This window comes from Salvelinus fontinalis, unplaced genomic scaffold (genome assembly GCF_029448725.1).
Source record: "Salvelinus fontinalis isolate EN_2023a unplaced genomic scaffold, ASM2944872v1 scaffold_0090, whole genome shotgun sequence".
NCBI classification, from domain to species: Eukaryota; Metazoa; Chordata; class Actinopteri; order Salmoniformes; family Salmonidae; genus Salvelinus; species Salvelinus fontinalis.
The window spans coordinates 134,941-147,992 of record NW_026600299.1 but is presented as its reverse complement, the minus strand read 5'-3'; the positions used below and the strand labels follow the sequence as shown (position 1 = coordinate 147,992).

The following is a 13,052-nucleotide window of genomic DNA, read 5'->3' as shown; positions in this document are numbered from 1 at the left end:
GAGAGAGACATATGGCATTATAAAATCACTGTACACAAACAACAAAATGTGAAGTTCAAATTGACAAAAAAAAAAAAACATTTCTTTCCACAGGGCCGTGGGGTGAGACAGGGATGCAGCTTGAGCACCACATACAGTTGAAGTTAGAAGTTTACATACACCTTAGCCAAATACATTTAAACTCAGTTTTTAACAATTCCTCACATCTAATCAGAGTAAAAAAGTTAGGATCACCACTTTATTTTAAGAACATGAAATGTCAGAATAATAGTAGAGAGAATTATTTCTTTCAGCTTTTGTTTCTTTCATCACATTCTCAGTGGGTCAGATGTTTACATACACTCAATTAGTATTTGGTAGCATTGCCTTTAAATTGTTTAACTTGGGTCAAACGTTTCAGGTAGCCTTCCACAAGCTTCCCACAATAAGTTGGGTGAATTTTGGCCCATTTCTCCTGACAGAGCTGGTGTAACTGAGTCAGGTTTGTAGGCCTCCTTGTTCGCACACGCTTTTTCAGTTCTGCACACAAATTTTCTATAGGATTGAGGTCAGGGGCTTTGTGATGGCCACTCCAATACCTTGACTTTGTTGTCCTTAAGCCATTTTGCCACCACTTTGGAAGTATGATTGGGGTCATTGTCCATTTGGAAGACACATTTGCGACCAAGGTTCAACTTCCTGTCTGATGTCTTGAGATGTTGCATAAATATACATATAATTTTCCTACCTCATGAAGCCATCTATTTTGTGAAGTGCACCAGTCCCTCCTGCAGCAAAGCACCCCCACAACATGATGCTGCCACCTCCGTGCTTGACGGCTGGGATGGTATTCTTCGGCTTGCAAGCCTGGCCCCTTTTTCCTCCAAACATAACGATGTTCATTATGGCCAAACAGTTCTATTTTTGTTTCATCAGACCAGAGAACATTTCTCCAAAAAGTAAGATCTTTGTCCTGATGTGCAGTTGCAAACCGTAGTCTGGCTATTTTTATGGCGGTGTTGGAGCAGTGGCTTCTTCCTTGCTGAGCGGCCTTTCAGGTTATGTCGATATAGGACTCATTTTACTGTGGTTATAGATACTATTGTACATGTTTCCTCCATCTTCACAAGGTTCTTTGCTGTTGTTCTGGGATTGATTTGCACTTTTTGCACAAAGTACGTTCATCTCTAGGAGACAGGATGCATCTCCTTCCTGAGCGGTATGAAGGCAGTTTGGTCCCATGGTGTTTATACAGTACTTGCATACTATTGTTTGTGCAGATGAACGTGGTACCTTCAGGTGTTTGGAAATTGCTCCAAAGGATGAACCAGACTTGTGAAGGCATACAATTTTGTTTCTGAGGTCTTGGCTGATTTCATTTGATTTTCCCATGATGTCAAGCAAAGAGGCACTGAGTTTGAAGGTAGGCCTTGAAATACATCCACAGGTACACCTCCAATTGACTCAAATGATATCAATTAGCTGATCAGAAGCTTTTAAAGCCATGACAATATTTTCTGGAATTTTCCAAGCTGTTTAAAGGCACAGTCAACTTAGTATATGTAAACTTCTGACCCGCTGGAATTGTGATACAGTAAAATATAAGTGAAATAATCTGTCTGTAAAGAATTGTTGGAAAAATGACTTGTGTCATGCACAAAGTAGATGCCCTAACCGACTTGCCAAAACTATAGTTAACAAGAAATTTGTGGAGTGGTTGAAAAACAAGTTTTAATGACTCTAACCTAAGTGTATGTAAACTTTCGACTTCAACTGTATCTATCAACAAATTGTCGAAGACACTAGAACAGTCTGCAGCATCCGTCCTCACCCTATTAGAATCTGAAGTCAAATGTCTACCGTTTGCTGATGATCTGGTGCTTCTGATCCCAACCAAGGAGGGCCTACAGCAGCACCTAGATCTTTTGTACATATTCTGTCAGACCTGGGCCCAGAAAGCAAATCTCATTAAGACAAAGAGCACACAAAAAAACTATACCTACTGTACCTCGGCCTAAACATCAGCGCCACGGGTAACTTTCACAAAGCTGTGAACGATCTGAGAGACGATCTGAGAGACAAGGCAAGAAGGGCCTTCTATGCCATCAAAAGGAACATATAATTCGACATCCCAATTAGGATCTGGCTAAAAATACTTGAATCAGTTATAGAACCCATTACCATTTATGGTTGTGAGGTCTGGGGTCCGCTTACCAACCACGAATTCACAAAACGTGACAAACACCAAATTGAGACTATGCATGCAGAATTCTGCAAAAACATCCTGTGTACAACGTAAAACACCAAATAATGCATGCAGAGAAGAATTAGACCGATACCCGCTAATTAAAAAATCCAGAAAAAGTTGTTAAATTCTGCAACCACCTAAAAAGAAGTGATTCCCAAACCTTCCATAACAAAGTCATCACCTACAGAGAGATGAACCTAGAGAAGAGTCCCCAAAGCAAGCTGGTCCTGGGGCGCTGTTCACAAACACAAACAGACCCCCAGGACAGCAACTCCATTAGACCCAACCAAATCATGAGAAAACTAAAAGATAATTACTGGACACATTGGAAAGAATCTACCAAAAAACAGAGGACTGGAATCTGTCTCGGGGAAGCTCGTCATCCTCACCCAGGTCTTGACCCGACTGCAGTTCGATGCAGCATTGTGAACAGTGTCCCATGGTGGCGGTGGGGTTATGGTGTGGGCAGGCATAAGCTACGGACAACAAACACAATTATATTTTATCGATGGCAATTTGAATTCACAGAGATACCGGGATGAGATCCTGAGGCCCATTGTCGTGCCATTCATCTGCCGTCATCACCTCATGTTTAAGCACGGCCCCATGTCGCAAGGATCTATACACCATGTCCCAGTTCTTCCATGGCTTTCATACCAGACGTCACCCATTGAGCATGTTTGGGATGCTCTGGATGAACGTGTATGACAGAGTGTTCCAGTTCAAGCCAATATCCAACAACTTCGCACAGCCATTGAATAGGAGTCGGACAACATTCCACAATCAACAGCCTGATCAACCCTATGTGAAGGAGATGTGTCGCGCTGCTTGAGGCAAATGGTGGTCACACCAGATACTGACTGGTTTTCAGATCCACGCCCCTACCCATTTTTTAAGGTATCTGTGACCAACAGATGCATATCTGTATTCCCAGTGATGTGAAATCCATAGATTAGGGCCTAATATGAACCTTGAAATTGTTGCATGTTGTGTTTACATTTTTGTTCAGTGTAAGTGCATTCTACAACAAACCCCCAAATACATTTGACAATAAATAGAATACCTGAATTCCTACCAAAATCCCTGAGCTCTATTATTTGTCCGTGCCAGTAAAATGTGCTACTATTCAGTCAATATCTGATGGATTTTTTAAATCCGGTTTCACGAGCGCCCAGATGCTAGATTGATTAGCGGATTAAAACGAGTTGTCTGCACTGATTGGCCACACATGGGTCCTCTGCAGTGTGTGTGCGTGGGTGCGTGTGTGTGTGCATGTGTATTACCATCATCAAGAGAAACACAATGAACTAACTGAGTTAATGTGTCATCTCTGTGGTTGTCTCTCCTTCAATGGTCTGTGATGTGTGTCAGATGCAACATGTCACAGCTGCTCCATGTAGTTCCAGTGTATTTAGGAGCAGCTGCATAATCATTCTGCTGTCAGCACACTGACTAAACACACACGATGATTACAAGAGACAGTAGAAATAGAGATCTGTCATACTTGAGTAAAAAAGTAAAGATACTTTAACAGAAAATGAAAAAAAGAAGTAAAAAAGTAAAAGTAAGTCACCCAGTAAAATACAACTTGAGTAAAAGTCTAAAAGTATTTGGTTTTAAATATACTTAAGTATCAAAATTAAATGTAATTGCTAAAATGTTTAAGTCTAAATCATTTCAAATTCCTTATATTAATCAAACCAGACGGGTCTATTTTATTATTATTTTTTTTTAATGGATAGCCAGAGGCACACTCCAACATTCAGACATAATTTACAAACGAAGCATCTGTATTTAATGAGTCTGTCAGATCAGAAGCAGTAGGTATGACCAGGGATGTTCTCTTGATAAGTGTGCAAATTGGACAATTTTCCTGTCCTGCTAAGCACAAAAAATATAACAAGTACTTTTGGGTGTCAGGGAAAATGTATGGAGTAAAAAGTACATTATTTTCTTTAGGAATGTAATAAGGTAAAAGTAAGTACATATACCCATAAAAACGACTTAAGTAGTACATTTTACTTAAGCACTTTACACCACAGGGATAGAGTGAGTGTCTAAGAAGTCATGTGACGGAGTGGAGCCAGAGGTATCAGCCCCCCCACGGCGACTCATCTCTGTCTAATCTATTTCCCTTTATTTCTCTTACCCCCTGCTAGCCGCCACCGCGCGCTAACCGCTAATCCACTCTTGGCCGGGTTGACTATACAGCGGCATCACACGGTGAAAACATCGGAAGCCATTAATTTTGAATGGAAGGAAAGCGAGAGAAGCAGAGTGGGCGGGGTACTGTTTGGTGAAGTAAGCATGGTTGAGGGAGCTGAACGGAGTGGGACTAAAGTTAGGGAAAGCTTAATTCTATGCAATTCCTCCGCGATATTGCGGCGCGAGTGACCAATCGAAGCTTACTATAGCTTCCACCCCCTACTGGATTGGCTTACAGCTGCTGTTGATATGTAGCACTACTTAGCATGCTTGCTAGCTTGTTAGCACCCACATGAGGGCGAAGCTAATGTGGCGAGGAGAGTTACCGCTGTATAGTTAACCTCGGCCATCACACTTGTTTAGCATCTCCGCCAACAGCCAGAGCAGACCAAAAAGCACATACTAACATCACTTCTAGCCCCTAAATGAACACCCAAACTCAAAAACACAAAAGCACATGTATGAACACACAGAGAGCCAAGTGTCTATACATCAGAATAACACAGACAGATAAATAAAAGACACATAGACATCTCAGAGTCACTACAGAAACATAGACACACACACACACACACACACACACACACACAGTGTGTGTTTTCCGTTCTGTTTTCCAGTGTGTGTTTTCCGTCTGGTGTGTGTGACCGCCGCCGGTGGCTCCAAGCCTTGCAGAGATTTGTTTTGGTTTAAACTTCCAGGAGCTGAACAGAGATCCCCATCTCTGATACCGAACACACACAAACAGGAGGGATTTATTTAAGTTTCCCATAGCGGAGCAGAACAGGAGTCCCAGTCTCAGCCTCAGAGTGGGGGTCCATGACCTTTGACCTCTTAATGACATGACAACAAGCTGGTGTCAAGACACACACTACAGGAAATTCCATTAGCTAGAGCCGACACTCTCTGTTAATAATACTGTAGACCTTAACAAAAGGTAGAGAAAAATGGTCCCACTTTATAGAAAATGTCCGAAAACCTACAGTAGACACAATGGGATAGTCCCACAGTAGACACATCGGGATAGTCCCACAGTAGACACGCCGGGAAAGTCCCACAGTAGACACGCCGGGATAGTCCCACAGTAGACACGCCGGGATAGTCCCACAGTAGACACGCCGGGATAGTCCCACAGTAGACACGCCGGGATAGTCCCACGGTAGACACGCCGGGATAGTCCCACGGTAGACACGCCGGGATAGTCCCACGGTAGACACGCCGGGATAGTCCCACGGTAGACACGCCGGGATAGTCCCACGGTAGACACGCCGGGATAGTCCCACGGTAGACACGCCGGGATAGTCCCACGGTAGACACGCCGGGACAGTCCCACGGTAGACACGCCGGCACAGTCCCACGGTAGACACGCCGGCACAGTCCCACGGTAGACACGCCGGCACAGTCCCACGGTAGACACGCCGACACAGTCCCACGGTAGACACGCCGGCACAGTCCCACGGTAGACACGCCGGGACAGTCCCACGGTAGACACGCCGGGACAGTCCCACGGTAGACACGCCGGGACAGTCCCACGGTAGACACGCCGGGACAGTCCCACGGTAGACACACCGGGATAGTCCCACGGTAGACACACCGGGATAGTCCCACGGTAGACACACCGGGATAGTCCCACGGTAGACACACCGGGATAGTCCCACGGTAGACACACGGTAGACACACCGGGATAGTCCCACGGTAGACACGCCGGGATAGTCCCACGGTAGACACACCGGGATAGTCCCACGGTAGACACACCGGGATAGTCCCACGGTAGACACACCGGGATAGTCCCACGGTAGACACACGGTAGACACACCGGGATAGTCCCACGGTAGACACACCGGGATAGTCCCACGGTAGACACACCGGGATAGTCCCACAGTAGACACACCGGGATAGTCCCACAGTAGACACACCGGGATAGTCCCACAGTAGACACACCGGGATAGTCCCACAGTAGACACACCGGGATAGTCCCACAGTAGACACACTGGGATAGTCCCACAGTAGACACACCGGGATAGTCCCACAGTAGACACACCGGGATAGTCCCACGGTAGACACACCGGGATAGTCCCACGGTAGACACACCGGGATAGTCCCACGGTAGACACACCGGGATAGTCCCACGGTAGACACACCGGGATAGTCCCACGGTAGACACACCGGGATAGTCCCACGGTAGACACACCGGGATAGTCCCACAGTAGACACACCGGGATAGTCCCACAGTAGACACACCGGGATAGTCCCACAGTAGACACACCGGGATAGTCCCACAGTAGACACACTGGGATAGTCCCACAGTAGACACACTGGGATAGTCCCACAGTAGACACACTGGGATAGTCCCACAGTAGACACACTGGGATAGTCCCACAGTAGACACACTGGGATAGTCCCACAGTAGACACACTGGGATAGTCCCACAGTAGACACACTGGGATAGTCCCACAGTAGTCAGGGAAAGCCCTCAGTAGTCAGGGAAAGCTCTACAGTAGTCAGGGAAAGCCCAACAGTAGTCAGGGTAAGCCCTACAGTAGTCAGGGAAAGCCCTACAGTAGTCAGGGAAAGCTCTACAGTAGTCAGGGAAAGCTCTACAGTAGTCAGGGAAAGCTCTACAGTAGTCAGGGAAAGCTCTACAGTAGTCAGGGAAAGCCCTACAGTAGTCAGGGAAAGCTCTACAGTAGTCATGGAAAGCCCAACAGTAGTCAGGGAAAGCCCAACAGTAGTCAGGGAAAGCCCTACAGTAGTCAGGGAAAGCCCTACAGTAGTCAGGGAAAGCTCTACAGTAGTCAGGGAAAGCTCTACAGTAGTCAGGGAAAGCCCTACAGTAGTCAGGGAAAGCCCTACAGTAGTCAGGGAAAGCTCTACAGTAGTCAGGGAAAGCCCTACAGTAGTCAGGGAAAGCCCTACAGTAGTCAGGGAAAGCCAGGACACTGACATAATGAAGTTCTTCTCAAATAAATGCGTGTGTAATAGTTTGATTTATTTCTAAATGACAGAAGATGTGTCATTCTGTTTTGCATGTCTGACTACAATACCAACCCTCTATAATATCTACCCCACTTGAACCTCACAATACCAACCCTCTATAATATCTACCCCACTTGAACCTCACAATACCAACCCTCTATAATATCTACCCCACTTGAACCTCACAATACCAACCCTCTATAATATCTAGCCCACTTGAACCTTACAATACCAACCCTCTATAATATCTACCCCACTTGAACCTCACAATACCAACCCTCTATAATATCTACCCCACTTGAACCTCCCAATACCAACCCTCTATAATATCTACCCCACTTGAACCTCACAATACCAACCCTCTATAATATCTACCCCACTTGAACCTCACAATACCAACCCTCTATAATATCTACCCCACTTGAACCTCACAATACCAACCCTCTATAATATCTACCCCACTTGAACCTCACAATACCAACCCTCTATAATATCTACCCCACTTGAACCTAACAATACCAACCCTTTATAATATCTACCCCACTTGAACCTCCCAATACCAACCCTCTATAATATCTACCCCACTTGAACCTCCCAATACCAACCCTCTATAATATCTACCCCACTTGAACCTCCCAATACCAACCCTCTATAATATCTACCCCACTTGAACCTCACAATACCAACCCTCTATAATATCTACCCCACTTGAACCTAACAATACCAACCCTTTATAATATCTACCCCACTTGAACCTCACAATACCAACCCTCTATAATATCTACCCCACTTGAACCTCACAATACCAACCCTCTATAATATCTACCCCACTTGAACCTAACAATACCAACCCTCTATAATATCTACCCCACTTGAACCTCCCAATACCAACCCTCTATAATATCTACCCCACTTGAACCTCCCAATACCAACCCTCTATAATATCTACCCCACTTGAACCTCACAATACCAACCCTCTATAATATCTACCCCACTTGAACCTCACAATACCAACCCTCTATAATATCTACCCCACTTGAACCTCACAATACCAACCCTCTATAATATCTACCCCACTTGAACCTCCCAATACCAACCCTCTATAATATCTACCCCACTTGAACCTCACAATACCAACCCTCTATAATATCTACCCCACTTGAACCTCACAATACCAACCCTCTATAATATCTACCCCACTTGAACCTCCCAATACCAACCCTCTATAATATCTACCCCACTTGAACCTCCCAATACCAACCCTCTATAATATCTACCCCACTTGAACCTCACAATACCAACCCTCTATAATATCTACCCCACTTGAACCTCACAATACCAACCCTCTATAATATCTACCCCACTTGAACCTCACAATACCAACCCTCTATAATATCTACCCCACTTGAACCTCACAATACCAACCCTCTATAATATCTACCCCACTTGAACCTCACAATACCAACCCTCTATAATATCTACCCCACTTGAACCTCACAATACCAACCCTCTATAATATCTACCCCACTTGAACCTCACAATACCAACCCTCTATAATATCTACCCCACTTGAACCTCACAATACCAACCCTCTATAATACCTACCCCACTTGAACCTAACAATAAGGTTCAATTTAGCTCCCATTTCAAATCAAACCAGCCTTTTGTTGTCAGCACTGCTTTGTTCAACGTTGGAAGCATATTGCCGGCTGGTATGGACAATATTGTCCCCCCTCCCTCCATCCCACCCCACTCAAATAACGGTTCCCGGGAGCCCAAGGCGTTAGCCATTTTTCAACGTTGCCTTGACAATGCCCCAGGGAGCGGGGAGGAATATTGTTTGACTGGTGGAGTTACCATGATGAATCACCCTCTTATTGCCCCGGGACCCCACGGGAATACACACTCTGTGTGTGTGTGTGTGTGTGAGAGTGTGTGTGTGTGAGAGTGTGTGAGTTAGTGTGTGTGTGTGTTCCCAATCTACCTCCCTGACACACAGATCACTTTACACGCTAATTATCAGACAAGAGGTTTAACACACCCCACCCTGTAATGACCTACTACTACTACTAGACTGACCCGTATTCACAACATTTCTCACAACAAGACTGCTGATCTGGGATCAGTTTGGCTTTTCAGGTCATAATGAATAAGAGTTGAAACCTGATCCTTGATCAGCACTGCTAGACGAGCCCTGGTTCAGTTGTGTTGGAGATTGAGCCAACTATCAGGCAACTACATGACTATGGCGGTCGTGGATGTACTGCGCTACTGTATTAGGGGATATGTTGTAGCTGGATCACCAACCCCCTTAGAGACCACAGTGACACCGGCATATAGTCCAACCTCCTCTGACTGTAGTCTAGTGGGTCAGGTCTTCATAAATGGCTTGACGAGGACAGGCAGAAGTGTTTGTATCTGGCACAGGTCAGCTACTGTATCACTGAACAACACATCGGTGTTTCTGAATCCTGGTCCCGGGACACAACGGGAGGCAGATTGTTTTGGTTTTCCCCTAGCACTACACATCTGATTCCACGAATCAACTCATCATCAAGCCTTTGATTGGTGGAATCAGGTGTGTAGTGCTGCTAGCGGAAAAACTCAAACGTGACCCACGGGATGAAGAACCGCTGGGATACAGTCATCATCCTATGACATCATCATTGCTGTGATTCCTCTACAGAGAGAGGAATAAGGCACTGTGTCTAGAACACCCACTCAGAGGCTTCACTGACCCACAGACACACACTACCCCCTGGGACCATTAATAATTCACACACATGCACTCCAGACCTGAGACAGACAGTACATGATGTTAAGCCTCCCCAAGATCCCGACCCGCACACACACACCAAGAGGGACAAACAAACACACAGAAGGAGGGGGAGAGAGTGAGTGACACAGAGAGACAGAGTGTGAGTGAGGAATGAGCCTGTTTGAGCCCTATCGTGGCTAAGAAAGTACTGACTGTGTTCAGCTAGTGTGATTAGTGGGCATTGAGTAAGTGCACTAGGGCAGTGGTTCTCCAACGTCTCCTCACGGACCCTCAGACGTTTCACAGTTCTGTTGTAGCCCTGAACTAGCTCCCCTGATTCACTAGTCAAGGGTCTGATGATTAGTTGACACGGTGAATCAGCGGTGCTGGCTCTGGAATAGATTTAAAAAACAAGGAACGACTTGGGGACCACTGAGGAGAGGTTGGAGAACCACTGCACAAGAGGTTGACTGACTGCACAGTACATGGTGGATATTACTGGTGTTGTAGACTATAGTAGAGAGTCTCTAGCTGGATATTACTGGTGTTGTAGACTATAGTAGAGAGTCTGGTCAAAAGTAGTGCACTAAATAGGGAATAGGGTGCAATTTGGGATGCAGACTATATAAGGGACAGGGGTCAAGTGGAAAGGCACTGGTATTGTTAAAACCCTGAGCTGAGTGTGTTTGAAGTTAACCAGACTGGCATACACCATGGTGACATGGTGTGCCACACAGGAACCCCCACACACACAGGCAATAAGTCACATTGATAGTTTGTTACACACACTACGACACGCTCATAAACAGAGGAACACACACACCCCGCCAGTACTCACAGTCTCTCTGTGCTCCTGGGGATATTCTTGGGGATGTTCCGGACCCCCAGGCCGTGGCAGTCCACCGTGGCTCCCACACAGGTACACAGAGAAGGGCATGCCTCCACCCCGCCAGCCCCCAGCAGGCACCCCCACAGCAGCAGCCACAGCCCAGCTCGGGCCACCACAACGTGGTCTAGCCTGGCTCCACAGCCCCCTGACCCGGCTCCAGCCATGGATCTCCTTGGCATGTCCATCCTCTCCTCCAGCCCCAAAGCACCAGCAACCAGAGACAAGGCTCCTCTACCTCAACCCCACTCAGGGCTCCAGAGACCTGGGTTACTGCGGCGAGCAAGATCCCCTGACCAGAGACCAAGTGGAGGGGAGAAAATGGTTCAAATGTTCCTAATAAAAAAGGGAAGATCAGAAAACCTCCTTGTAGAGAGAGGTGAAGTAGCGTAGTTAGTCCTCAGATCAACGGTCACTGATACTTCATCCCAGCCTGGCTTTAAAACCAGACTCTTTCTAATCTGGTTTAGACGTCTGTCCAAAAAGCTTTCCTTCTTTCTATCTCCCTCTCGTCCTCTCGTCTTCTTGGTTCTGCTCCCTTTCTCTCTCTCTCTCTGCTGTAGTGCTCCTCTTCCCTTCAGCTTTCATTGACTCATTGTGCTCTCTGCCTGTAGAAAAGGGAACAGTGAACGACCAGAAAAAAGGACTCTCACCCTCCCTCCCTCTCAGCAATCCTCCATCAAAAGGTTCTAGAAATAAATGCTGAGAGACTCCTCCCACACAACACCCCCCCGCACCACACACACACACACACCTCCCAGAACCCTGTGTGACCTCACATCAATTCCCTCTCCTGGCAGCAGCAGCAGTAGTAGTGAAAGCCACTTCCAGTGACAGTAGCCTCTCTACCTTCCTGTGCTGCCCGCTTTTGGTCTCATCCCCTGGGGGGGAACACAGCCTGAGGCAGCATGGGCCTGGATGTAGAGGGGGGATACCCTACTCTCTCAATTATCTGTATTTCTCCTCTACCATGGAGTGGTGGCTTAGATAAACGTTTCATGTAGTTAACTGTATAAATGATTTTGTATTACTGTATTTAGTTACTGTATTGCAGGATTGGAAAATGGTCGGCTTCTTTTGACTGGCACCAATGGATGCTCCCTGCTGGACGAAGAGCCTGCTTTTAATTCATAATCATGAGTCTTTGAAATTCAAATGAGGGGACAGGTTTTTAATCTAGTGTGTGTATAATTAGCAGATACAAACCCCTCTAGAATTCAATATTACATCTATGATTCTCTGTCTTTAACTCTACCATGGAATTGTCTATTCTCTATTCTGTTAGTCCCCCCCCCCCCATTTCCTACCAGGGTCTGTAGTCTGTTTGATTTCACAAGGCTACTCTCCTCTCACACGCATAAACAAACACAGTCAACTTTATCGAATACAAACTGGCCACGGTGAAAACGCGCCACAGCAGCTCTATTGTGCATGATGAATAGAATGAGTCACTGCACGCAGACCGACAACAAAGCGAGAACCTCGATGTTTACATGCGCGGGAAGGACCCCCGTTTGAGCGCCTAATACAAATTAGGTTCCTGAGTGCGCGGGGACGCCGGTGGGTCGCTTTTCATTTCATCAGAGGCGCGTCTAAATTGATCGCGCGCTGGAACAGGAGCAGATGCGACGCCAAGGGGCGCAAGGTAGAGCGCGCAGGGAGCCTTGATGTGCGCTAGGTTCTATCTTACTGCGTTTCCGCTTCGCTCGGCAGAGTTAACGGTGAATCGAAGAGACAGGTTGGAATTAAGAAAAAAAACGCTCAATTTCTACAATGAACAATTACAAAAATGGCAATATCAATGGCACCGCGCGCCTGCGGTAGTCAAATACGCGTGGGGCGTCTGCGGAAAAATGTATTCAATTCATCAGGAATATGAATATCACAGCAAATGTTTACATTATAGACCTTTATGAGATCATTACATACATAAGGTGGTTCCCTGGAATATCAATTGCTTCTGATATTAACCTACCCCAAAACAAGGACAGGATAGGCCTATC

At 46.2% G+C, this 13,052-nt stretch overlaps 1 protein-coding gene across 1 annotated transcript in view; it reads right to left on the bottom strand.

Annotated features, from left to right (window-relative positions):
- The window catches only part of LOC129843035 (slit homolog 1 protein-like), a 133,360-nt gene extending 121,709 nt beyond the window's left edge, over positions 1-11,651 (bottom strand). Inside the window, exon 1 of the mRNA XM_055911763.1 lies at positions 11,002-11,651. Within this exon, the coding sequence (XP_055767738.1) occupies positions 11,002-11,237 (236 nt within the window). The 5' untranslated portion in view covers positions 11,238-11,651. The remainder of the gene's footprint in view (positions 1-11,001) is intronic.
- Between the last annotated feature and the right edge of the window lie 1,401 nt (positions 11,652-13,052).